The sequence below is a fragment of the Magallana gigas genome, chromosome 9, assembly GCF_963853765.1.
Source record: "Magallana gigas chromosome 9, xbMagGiga1.1, whole genome shotgun sequence".
NCBI lineage: Eukaryota > Metazoa > Mollusca > Bivalvia > Ostreida > Ostreidae > Magallana > Magallana gigas.
In genome coordinates this window covers 32089125-32101931 of record NC_088861.1, presented here as the reverse complement: position 1 = coordinate 32101931, position 12807 = coordinate 32089125, and the positions used below count along the sequence as shown (strand labels likewise).

The 12807-nt window shown below is 32.8% G+C and overlaps 1 protein-coding gene across 1 annotated transcript; it reads right to left on the bottom strand.

Annotated features, from left to right (window-relative positions):
- Window positions 1–1252: 1252 nt before the first annotated feature.
- On the bottom strand, window positions 1253–8352 carry LOC105330979 (uncharacterized). The gene is made up of 9 exons (XM_066071888.1): window positions 7653–8352; window positions 6642–6906; window positions 6178–6358; window positions 5952–6037; window positions 5657–5794; window positions 4566–5212; window positions 4228–4367; window positions 3779–3975; window positions 1253–3310 (listed from the first exon to the last, which is right to left on the bottom strand). Exons 6-9 carry the CDS (start codon window positions 5196–5198, stop codon window positions 2499–2501), a joined length of 1782 nt encoding a protein of 593 aa, XP_065927960.1. The 5' UTR covers window positions 5199–5212; window positions 5657–5794; window positions 5952–6037; window positions 6178–6358; window positions 6642–6906; window positions 7653–8352; the 3' UTR covers window positions 1253–2498.
- Window positions 8353–12807: the final 4455 nt, after the last annotated feature.

The window sequence follows — 12807 nt, the reverse complement described above, 5'->3', positions numbered from 1 at the left end:
AGAAAAAAGGAAATACATTACAAGTTTTCAAAATAATCAAATCCGAATTTCCTCAGACTTTACCAAAAAATTTAACTCAGTTTTGCAAAATATTAATGTATTGAACATCTTTTATTATTATCATCCTATAATAAGAATTGTTTTTCTTTGTTATAGTTCCGTAGCATGATATGAGAAAAAAGCTATCGCAAAAGGAAAATAAAATTGACCGTTTGAGAACAGAGAAATTTTAACCTGAATTTCCTCTTTCTTTACAAATTGCATGACCACTCCTTTGCAAATCAATGATTTCAACATCTCTTAAAATGTCAACCTATATTGGAAATTTCTTTTCTCAGTTTCACGTTTGCCCAGTCATATGAGCCTAGTGTTATACCAAATAAAAAAAAATAACCTTATAATGAATGGTAATTTTTTACCCGAATTTCCTTAATATTTATACAGAAAATCCATTAAATTTCGCAAATTCTCAATGTTTTGAGCCTCTTTTATTGTTATCATCCTATAATGAGAATTTCTTTTCTTTGTTATAGTTCCGTAGCATGATATGAGAAAAAAGCTATCGCAAAAGGAAAATATAATTGACCATTTGAGAACAGAGAAATTTTAACCCGAATTTCCTCTTTCTTTACATAGAAAATTGCATGACCACTCCTTTGCAAATCAATGATTTTAACATCTCTTAAAATGTCAACCTATATTGGAAATTTCTTTTTTAGCTGTAGTTTTGCTCAGTTGTATGAGTCAAGTGCTACACCATATATAAAATAAAATTGACAATTAAATAAGGCGGGGGAGGGGGATCTTTTACCTGAATTTCCTCTATCTTTACACAGAAATTCCATTATATTACGCAAAATCTCAATAGTTTCTCGTTTAAAAAATGATCATTTCATATTGAAATCTTCATTTCTAAGTACCAGTTTTGTCGATTTGTATGAGATAAAGGCCATATAGTTAAAGCAAAAATAAAATTGACCATTTAATAGGTAGAATTTATAACCCGAATTTCCTCCCTTCTTTACACAGCTAGAACGTTGACCACTCCTTTGCAAACCATTGACGTTTTAAACATCCCTTGAATGTCAACCTTTGTTGGAGTTTTTTTTTCAGTTAAGTTTCGCACAGTCATACATGTATAAGTCAATTTCTATCTATACCTATAGTGGTCCTTGTGCTAATACATAGGATCTTAAACCCGAATTTCCTCCTTTTGAATAAAGAAAATCGAACACATTTTACTTAAATATATACCGGTAAATGTTTTCAACAACATTTTTTTTTAATATCAACAGTATGAAATATCAACCTGCTGACATGTCTACACAGTCATATAGTACTGATTATAACAGTTTTTCGGGAAAAGTGCATATAGCATGTGGAAGAGAAATATAGACAATTCAAGTACATATTCCATCCAAATTTTCTTCAATATAACATCTAAAAAGAATTACATTCCTTGTACAATGAGTTGCAAGCATTTCATTAATCATTAGAAGACTAATGCTACATATAATAATTATCTGTAATTTTCTTTCTGAAATTTGTTGATTATGGCATAAATGCATATAATATAATTTCATTTAAAATTGTAAATTTATAAAAAAAAATTAGAATGGGTATAATTAATCTTTCTCTGCCTCAGTGATACTATCGTTCTTATTCAAAGCCATAAAACCTATTTTATACCACACATTAACAAGTGAAAAGCTGTCAATGTGACAACAAACCTGGTTTTCTTTAGTGTGAACAGTATCAATAATCCATTTGTCAACCATGAATTAATGAACACAACCTATACATCCAGAAATATTGGGTACTTGTTATGATATATTTTTGCCAAAAAATAACCAAGTTCAACAGCTGGTAAAATGCTTTCATAAATCATCAGAAATCAGAATTCTAGCAATTTGCACACCTCTGATATTATTATAATATTAATATACAATTGATCTGCAAAAGAATATAACTTCCTATCTTGAAAACTGTAGGAGGATTTATCCGTACAATAGGGGTACCCTATATGCAAGTTCAACAGCTGATATTTTTTTTCATAAATTATTCAAAATCAAAATCATAGCAAAATGCACATCAATTAATTTGTACATAAAAATCATAAAACTCTAAAGTACAAAGGTACAATGTAATCACAATTTCTACAAAAAAGATGAATCCAAGTCAATTTGTGCAATTGCATGTCTAGTAAAACACAGTTATAACAAAGTGTCAGGGATGGGTGATTTTACTTTATCAGAAGTGAAATTCGTTATATACAACAAGTTTACAACATATTATACAGTCATGGAGAATGAAAATCACTTCACTGTAAGAGTCAATTCATCATATATAAGAATATTTGCTATAAAAGTGTTTTACTGACTATATCAATTTTTCAACTTACGGTACATATAAGATCACAGTTATATACTTAATGTCTATGTTTATGCATATACATATATTGCACATGACTATATTTAATTACCAGTATGCATTTACACTTAACTTTCAACATTTGAAGCAAAGTATTTGTTTAATGAAGCAATCACTTTCTGTGATTTTGTCACTCGTACTCTGTTACTCACTATTGGTTCAGAGAAAAGATTAAGAATACCTTCACTTGGGTTTCTCGAGTAGGCAAGCTGTAAAAATTTTAAATTTAGACCACTACCTGCAATTTTGTTAGCCATGTTTTTAGTGATTACTCTCTCGTCAACTAGATGTCCAAGAGAGGGCAAGTTTTGCTGAATCTGTAAACAATACAAATAATTTCCTAAGGCATTCGAAAATGTGAATGATGCAGATAAAAACTGGACACTAGCCACATCTATGTCAACAGTTTGAACAAGTGTTCTAAGAGCCAAAACATCTTCAAGTGCATCATGAGCATTATAATTGGAAAATACAAATTGTTCAAAAAGACTTTTCTGAGAAAACGATTTCAAGTTTGGATTAAAAATTTTGAACAAGAGCCTGGTGTCAACAAATCCTGCAATACAGTGTAAAAAAGCATCAGTTTTGGAGCAAGATTCTAAGGCATTTAAAAGTAAATGACAATCAAATGACTTAATGTTATGACCTATTAACACAACTTTTGATTGAAACTTCATAAAAAAATTTAGCAAAGCATCAGCAGCTGCAGACAATTTTACAGCATTCACTTTATTTCCATGGCAGTACATCTTTCCATTGATGACATCTATTCCTGTGACTTCTGCTGCCTTTGATGTCATGGGAACTTTTGGCATCACATACTGTGAAAACTTCTCATTGCCACAAACTGCTGCTATCTGTGTTATGTGAGAGTTTCTTGCTGTGAAGTAAAATGAATTGGAAAGTAAAATATGTTTATACCACTGCTCCTTGCAAACTATATATATATGGAGATGATAGAGAGAGAGAGAGAGAGAGAGAGAGAGAGAGAGAGAGAGAGAGAGAGCTCTGAGAGACAGAGAGACAGAGACCGGAAATGATAGAGAGAGAGAGATCTGAGAGACAGAGACCGGAGATAAGAGAGAAAGAGAGACTGGAGATGAGAGAGAGAGAGAGAGATTTTTATACTACTGCTCCTTGCAAACCATTATATTTACATGTATATAGATGCTAGAGAGAAAGAGCTCTGTGAGAGAGAGAGAGAGAGAGAGAGAGAGAGAGAGAGAGAGAGAGAGAGAGACTGGTGAGAGCAAGAGATGGAGATGAAAGAGAGAGGGAAGAGAGAGAGAGAGAGAGTGGATATTAAAATTCTTCTGTAAATATTACTTTCATACATACACGTACATACCTAGTCCTGTTGATTCAAGGTAAAAATATATGAAAGGGTTATTTTCCTTTGAGAATTCTGCTGGCTCAGGTGCTGGTCTTGTTATAGGTGGAGGAATTTCTACTCCTGTGGCAAGGGATTCTTCGTTGTCATTAAGTGCAACCTGGGGACAATAGTTCACTGGTTCCCTTGTCTCCCGCGACGCTGCTGTTTGATTTCTTCAAATAAAATATGCACATACATAATTTGAATTCGATTTGACTTCATTTTTGAGTGACAAAATTAGAGCTCTCTATTAATGGCAGATAATGAATTAAAAAAAGAGCGATAGAGGTCAATTACTTGTTATATTACTACAAGTCATAATAGTTTTTGTGTCCTGTGGTATAAGTTTGATCCAGCCCATGGAGCTAAAATCAAAAGGGTAACTTTTTGACATTATATAAGGGTACATGTTTGAAATAACAGACCTTTTGGCTCGAAGATGTAATCTCCTCTTCTTGGCTTTAGAAGTGACAGCTAATGCTCTCTTCCTCCGAGCAGCTAAATCTTTCTGAGCAGCAAGTCTTCTTGTGTATGTACCAGGAGAGAGTCCTAGACGCTTATTGACCTATCAAAAAATCATCAAAATTTATCTACATAGAACACCAAAATGGAAATTTTGTAATAAATCAAGTATATTAATTAGCTTGATTATCTATCATTAATATACATGTATTTATGAAAGTCTGAAAATAGCATGCAGTTTAGAATTAACTTTTTTATTTCTTATTCATAATTGTCAAATTATAACCACAGATATAAATACCTGTATCAAGTAGCTTTCTCCCATGTTCTTCTGGGCAACACTAGCAGCTACTCTATACCCAATGGACCTGCTAAAGAGTCTAGACTTTGGCGCTTTAGAAGCTACCGACTTGTTGAAACTTTCATTCGCTTGTGTGCTTCCAAGGTTTGCCAGCTTACTGGAGTGCTTCTTCAGTTTATGGAAGGTATTTTCTAGATCTTGCTGGAGGACTTCACCTTTCAAGGGCTTACCATAAGGAAGAGAGGAATATTTTGAGGTAGTAGGATTTCTTTTGTGATGGCACCAGACTTCACTGCATTCAATGTGGTTGCCAAATGGATGCAGAGATAATGCTGAAAGGCCCTTTTCAATTCCATCTGGATTCGCTTGATTCTGAGAGATCATGTAATTAAAACATTTCTGGATGTATTTGATTACTTTTGAAGACAAATTTTTGTGTACTTTTTGAAGATTATAAAGAGAGTTTGATATGTTTTTCTTGATGTGGTTTTTGTCAGACATCTTCTGGATATTAGGACATATGCCATGAACTCGAGACATCACAGTTGTATCATCATCTGCAACCAGCCCTTCTATTTGCACTCCCTTCTGTACTGCTTTACCAATGAGATCTACTACCATGTCTGGCTCCATTGATTTGGAACTTCCTATATGCGCACAAAAAAAAAAATACAAATGAAAATTCATAGTTGCTCCTTAAGTACAGTTAGTATATCACATTTCCAGCCAGGAGATCTAAATATATTCCTAAGGCTAATATATATTTATCGATACAGCCCGGACATCTATTTTCATTGATAAAGTAATTAAACAATCCAAAAATCCAAAAACAACAATCCATAATGCATATAAAACAGCTTATATGCGGATTTAGAAGGGGGAAGGGGGGGGGGGGGTGGGTGTTACAGACCTCCCCTGGAATTTGAAAAGATAAAAAAATACAATTAAACGATTTATAAGAACAATGAGTTGACTGATATATTAAAGTGAAATGGTTTGACACCCCCTCTTCCCCAGAAAAAAATTCTTGATCCACCCCTGAGCTATTAAAATACTTAAGAAAATAGCACTATTTAATGAATCATAAATACCGGTCCAATTTCTTTTGCAGTTATGTGGAGGGGGAAGCTGATTTCTTTCGGTAGCATTGTCACATTGTCTGCAAAATTTGTTCCTTACACTGTATCAAACAATTTTGCCTGTTTGGCTTCCTATCATAGAGCAGTGACCTACAATACATGTATTTCAATATAATTAAGCTTGTTCATTTCAGACACACATTAAAGAAAGAGAGAATCGTTTCTATTAAAAAAAAATATTTTAATGAAGATAGATGCATCTGTGAAGAATTAAGGAAACACTTTCAGAAATTTATTTCACATGTACCAGTTAAACTGTCATAGGAACGACCGCTCCCTCTTTTTTGCCACGCGCCATCCACACTGACTGTAATTGAAGTAGACTGTTTGTTTCTGAGATGAATAAAAAAAATCACATAATACATTATCATAAACTTAAAAAAATTAGGGAGTTGTGACATTTGAAATTGATAAATACCAAATGATTTCTCTTTTCACAAACAAGGAAATAATTCAAAAATATACATCCGTACTTTGTGGTTGCTTCTACTTCCTCTTGCAGAGCATCATTTATTGAAGATGAAGCTACTGATTCTGTGGCCTGTCCAACTTCTTCTTGTCTGGTGTACAAAAGAGTTTTGCTGATTGGGGGGATATTAAGTTCTGCCAGTATGCTATTAATCTGTGTGTATCCAACCCCTGTGTGCTGGACAGCTATGTAGAAGAATAATACAATTTTTTGCAATGTTAGGACTTGAAATGAATATATACATGTAGTACAATATTACAAAATGTGTATATGAAGTACATGTTTAAAGAAATTTAAAGATTCACCCTTATTTTTAATAATATGTTTAATTACAATATTTAAATATATCATTTAAACTTAAAAGGTTATTTAATTAACAAATTAATTTCCATAAATGTTTACATGTAAAACGTTATAATGCATGAATTTAAATATATATAGCTTTTTAAATATTTATTTTTAAATTACCTGCAGCCAACTTTCTGTTTACATCCCAAACACGATCATCATGTCTTTTCCCTGTTAGTATGGTATTCAAATATTTGCATACTGTATTTGAACAGGGTATCTTCAGCATTGCTGAGAGACCATGTGTTGTGATGCCCGTACAATGTGACAGCTGCAGTGGCAGACCACATTTCTTGCAAGCAGACAAAGCATCTGCTAGAACTCCCAGTTCCACTATCCTTCGACCACATCTCCATTCAGTTTCAAGTCTTGGGCACTCCCTCGTCTATTTCAAATAATTCTATTAAAAAAATTAATATATATATCCAGAGAGAGAGAGAGAGAGAGAGAGAGAGAGAGAGAGAGAGAGAGAGAGAGAGAGAGGGAGGGAGAGAGAGAGAACAAAACGGATATAAAAGCAAATATGATATAGTGCATTTATTTAAATTCAAAGCATTCGATCCTTTTGACTTAAATTTTTGACTTATATGAAAGCAGTACCTGCATTTATTTAAAGTTATGAATATTGATCAAATAATTTAAAAATAAAATACTTTTGTGCCATCAGAAAAAAAATCAATAATTGGATAAATAATTTGAAAAATAATAGAAAAACAGTATAGTATGCACGGTTTTTAAAAGAGTTGAATAATATTCATAATTTATACAGCTAACGGGTTGCCGTAGTTTTTCTCCAGCGTCATCAGTTACACTTAATGCAGATACTGTTAAGACAATCTAATTTGAAAGCAAAGCCAATAATTGATACTTTCTTTAAATTAAGTTTCATTTTTTTCTTTCAAATTTGTTTTTCTTCCACTTAATATGAAAATACAAATATTTGTCATTACGACTATACAATCGTCTGCCATACCCCGTTCACAGCACGACATAGTTGACAGACAAACTGCAGCAGACGTTAAAATAGGGTTAGGCCTTATATTATTATAAAACATACTCTTTTTTTTTAAAATTAACTTCCACAATAACTATGAATAAACATATATATTTCACTTTATATATGACACTTACATTTTCGCTATAAACTACCTCGGGCGTGGAGAGGATATCGTCTGCGATGAAGTCGTCTTGAAAGCTCTGCGCACTTGTTGAATTTACCAACTCCTCGCCCTGTTTGCCACCCCATCGTGTTAACTGAGATTGACGTACGATTTCGGTTCGTTTTATTTGTTTTTTGGACGCAAAACGACCCTTTTTCTTAGGTTGTTCCATACCTTGTTTACATTTGACGTTCGACAATTTAGTTACGCAATGTCGTAAAATTTTAATGAAACCTCGACAGATAAATTAAATTTTACTTAATAACAACTAGCCTATTGTAACTTGGAGTGAATATCATATCTTAAATTCTCAAATAATAGATATAAACAATTATTATTTTACGACCTCAATATGTATGGAGACCCATTTACGGCAAAACAACGTGAAAAGACTCCTTCCTTAAAGACATTCGGTCGATTTTGACATATCAAATAATTATGTCTAATGTCTTTATTAGGCTACAAACACTTTTTTTCTAATATATTTGCCCATATATCTACGGTTATAATTTAAACCATTAAATATGTATAACTATCTGTTGACCTTTAACACGTTTTTATTTATATTGAATATCACTTTGAGTTAGCACTAATTATGTAGAAAAGGGCTTTTTTCAGTTTTAAGGATCTTGTGCAGAATACTTTTACACACCGGCAAACAATAAAATATGTCAAATCGAATCATTGTATGTTTCCTTTGATGCTGTCGTAATTCATACACAGATTTACCTTGAGTTGTATCTACAAATTGATCTTATGAAGTGCATGATTAACACGCTGTTGATGATAGTAAGGTATTGGGTGTCTCTTAACAATATTTAAAGTATTTTATGCATAATTCAATACTGATACAATCGTAATTAATGAGCGATTCATTACCGTACCTTGATATTTAGATCTTTAACAAAAGATGATTCAGCAAGGAGAAGAATAGAATGACGGTAGCAATGTACTCATATTCAGTGTTTTTACCTTTTTTCAGTGCATATTGAAAAATGAACTGAATGCAGTAACAGTATTGAAGGGGAATTAATAAGTAAATTGATTACCACTTATTGTATATTACATTCTACGGTGCTCAAATATCGAAGACAAATTATTTTTTCTTATACATTAGATTTTTTTAAATGTTACATCATTCTTTAAAATGTTACAGTTGATTTTAAAATTTAAATGATTTTAAAACAAGTTTACAATTTGATTCTAATTAAAGTGTCTTGAAATCAGGATGTATGGTTGGTTAAGAAATAGTTATAACTATTGCATTGTCGTCAAAATCAACGTCATGTGATACAAGACACTTTTCTGACTCCAAATTGTAAAATTCTTTTTAGATCAAACTTTTTTTTTTTTTTTTGGGGGGGGGGGGGTATTTATTTACAGTAAAACTCGTCCCCGGTAAAATTCTTAACAAATATTTGCAAAATTGTACGGTTATAACGAAATCGGATTTAATGAATTGACGAATATAGGGAACTGATTTTGGGTCCGATAGAGGTGAATAATAAAGACATTTGACACTTTTATAACGAATATCTTTACAGTTTAAAATTTTGCACTACTATTTAACGTATTAGTTTGAATGGATTTATTTTAATATAATTTTTTCAATTCCTAATCCGATTATCAAAAAGATGAAAGTAATGTACTTTCATTGTAAGCCTCAATTAGCAAAAATTATCATCTGTTGAAAGAAAAAAAATGTATATAGTAATTTCGCCATAATTATATGTATTATTACCAGGAATTTGTTATACGGATATAACGAATTACGGATATAACAAAGTAAATTCATTGGTCCCTACGACTTAGCTATACCTGAGTTTTACTTTACATATAAACTGTTCAAAAGAGATTGCAGCAATGCATATTCACTGACGTTATAAGTACATGTATAATTATTTAATATTTAAAATGATTTATCAGTTGTCACTGACATTAAAATTGTTAACAAAATTAACTTACTTTATCCATATCCTTCTTTTGTAAAAAGCCTCATTTACTAATGCTCATGCGTTGATTTATACATGGAGCAATAAATGCAGACAAAACATAAGGACATTTAAATGTCCGTAATGTATGAATAGTCAAGACAATTATAATTATCTGAGGGGGGTTTCCGACGAAAAAATTTGGTCATCCAACACAGCCCTGTAAGGATACAATTTGAATGATGACATGATTTTTTATAAATAAACATAAAACCATTTTAACTGGTACTTGCCGTTCTTAAGAAACTAAAATGAAAACAATTCTCTGCACATGTATTTCTGTGAAGCGAAATGCATATCAGGTCCGATTCTATTTCACAAAATATTTGAGTTTGATTTTGATTATGATAGACTCGTGTCAGGATTGTATAGAGCTTTTTTTCAAAACAAAAAAGTAGTTTTCGGTTCTTATTTTCATCTACCAGTTGCTTCATCGCCCACACATGATCATACCGATATATTATATTTTTTGTTGTTGTTTTTAACGACATTTGCAAAAATAGAATTTTCTTATAATTTCATCGATTTAATGTATTTTTAGTGGTCATGTAACCAAACATTCATTCATGGGCCAATAGGTTACGCGATTTCTTTTCTTTTGAGGGCCATAAACAGTATCTATAATAGGCTATACTTATTTATCTTCGAACATCAATAGGATTTCTAATTAATCATCGATCATCCGATTTTTGTGTTATTCGAAATATTTGGAATGAATTTCAAAGCTTATATTGACGATATTAGTTTTGAAAAAGACGACTTTTACGTAACTATTTAATTATAGATTTTCATCGGTTTTAAACCATGCAACAATGGCATTCAAAAGAAGTGTAAAAAGAAAAAAAATCTAAACTAGTTAGATTTGACAGTGCCTAATTACATGTATGTTAATTGGTCTGCCTCTTTTTTCGAGAAAAAAAAACTGCAAGAAGAGCATATAAACTCCTCACAACCTTCTAATCTCTGTGTTTCGCAAATTGTATGAGGGCAATGTGCTAGGAAAAGGGACTAAATGGCGCAATGCATAAGAGCAAAAGCGAAACCAGGACTGTCGATGTCAACTCTACTGGGTTTTTTGAATTTTAGTCACTTTAAGAGACTGAGACACGAAACTTTAATGAATGATAGACATTTGATTGAAGATGTGTTTAACGGGTTTCACTTCCGGTACTCACCGGAAGGGTTCAAACAATTTATGGTTTTAACAAGTTTAACAGACTATCTTGGGTGTTCCATCTACCCTGATAAACGGCGATATACACTAAGCAAATGTACAAGAAATACCAGCTTTTATTTTCATTAGTCACTTCCGTTCGTCCGTTTCCGGTCCCGAGAAAAAAAATCGTTTCAACGAGATCTCAGATTTGGCAGAGGGAATCGACATTTCATCGTATCATATAAAAACGAATCGGACGGAAGACCTACTCATTACTCTTAACGAGATCTAGTTATATCTCTAATTTTGATAGACAGTTTCATTCATTCTTTTTTTTCTGAACCCCCGACCAAGGAACCATGAGGGCTTCATGGGCATCATTATCATTCATTAAGTTTTTCTCAAATGTATATGGGGAACGAGAAGAAGATGTTAAGATTTAGTACACTCTTAGCATGTGGTAATTAGCCCCACTGTTGGGCCCGAACCCCTGATCCAAGGGCCATGTATTTCACAATTTAGTAGAGGGCTTCATTGATATAATTGCAATTGATTTAGTTTTTTTTCCACATGATTATCACAATTTAGCTTTCACTTACCAAAATGATGCGTCACACCAAAAATTGAAACAATTGGCCTTGTAGTTTTAAGAAGTATTTAAAAACCAAATGACGCATGACGACGGACGAAGACCAATTGCAATAAGTCACTCGACTGAATCAGAAGACCAAAAAAATATTTAAAAAATTAATTAATATAAACTAGAGGTACTGTGTGCAAGTTCACAATTGATACCCCCCGCTAAGATAAAAATCATAATGCGTGTATTTTTCCAATTATAGAAAATATTGGATGAATCTATTTCACCGTCTATTTACTTTAAATAACAACTGCTCTATTTTTTTTAAACTGTTGGTCATAAGCAATATTTGTGTGAAGTAAGAACATTCAATGCCTCTCCATAAGAAAGATAATGTCCAGACACGAATTTTGCACTTTTTCTGCAAGGACCTTAACCTTGCCCAAATGACCTTGGGTCAAGGTCATGACACACCCTTTTGTCCTAAGCAATATTTGTGTTAAGTAAGAACATTAAATGCCTCTCCATAAGAAAGATAATGACCGGACACGAATTTTGCACTATTTTCCAAACGACCTTGACATTGCCAGATTGACCTTGAGTCAAGGTCATGACACACCCTTAGGTCATAAGCAATCTTTGTGTGAAATAAGAACTTCCAATGTTTCTCCATACGAAAGATATTGACCGGACGATAATTTTTGTATTTTTTCTGCCAGTGACCTTGACCTTGCCCGAATGACCTTGGGTTAAGATTATGACACACCCTTACGTCATAAGCAATCTTTATGTGAAGTAAGAACTTCCAATGTTTCTCCATACGAAAGTTATTGACCGGACAAGAATTTTTGTATTTTTTCTGCCAGTGACCTTGACCGAATGACCTTGGGTCAAGGTCATGACACACTCTTAGGTCATAAGCAATCTTTGTGTGAATTAAGAACTTCTAATGTTTCTCAATACGAAAGATATGGACCGGACACGAATTTTGTATTTTTTCTGCCAGTGACCTTGACCTGCCCGAATGACCTTTGGTCAAGTTCATGACACACCCTTACGTCATAAGCAATCTTTGTGTGAAGTGAGAACTTCCAATGTTTCTCCATACGAAGATATGGACCGGACAAGAATTTTTGTATTTTTTCTGCCAGTGACCTTGACCGTGCCCGAATGACCTTTGGTCAAGGTCATGACACACCCTTAGGTCATAAGCAATCTTTGTGTGAATTAGGAACTTCCGATGTTTCTCAATAAGAAAGATATGGACCGGACACGAATTTTGTATTATTTCTGCCAGTGACCTTGACCTTGCCCGAATGACCTGGGTCAAGGTTATGACTTATTTATTTTATAAATTTATTTTATTGATGGAAGTTCGTTTGATCAGTTCATTAAATCG

Coding starts and splice junctions, on each gene's coding strand:
- LOC105330979 (XM_066071888.1), bottom strand. CDS start 5,198: ATGGAGCCAGACATGGTAGTAGATCTCATTGGTAAAGCAGTACAGAAG. Junction 4,368..4,565: donor GAGAAAGCTACTTGATACAG/GTATTTATATCT, acceptor ATTTTTTGATAG/GTCAATAAGCGTCTAGGACT. Junction 3,311..3,778: donor CCTTGAATCAACAGGACTAG/GTATGTACGTGT, acceptor TTTACTTCACAG/CAAGAAACTCTCACATAACA.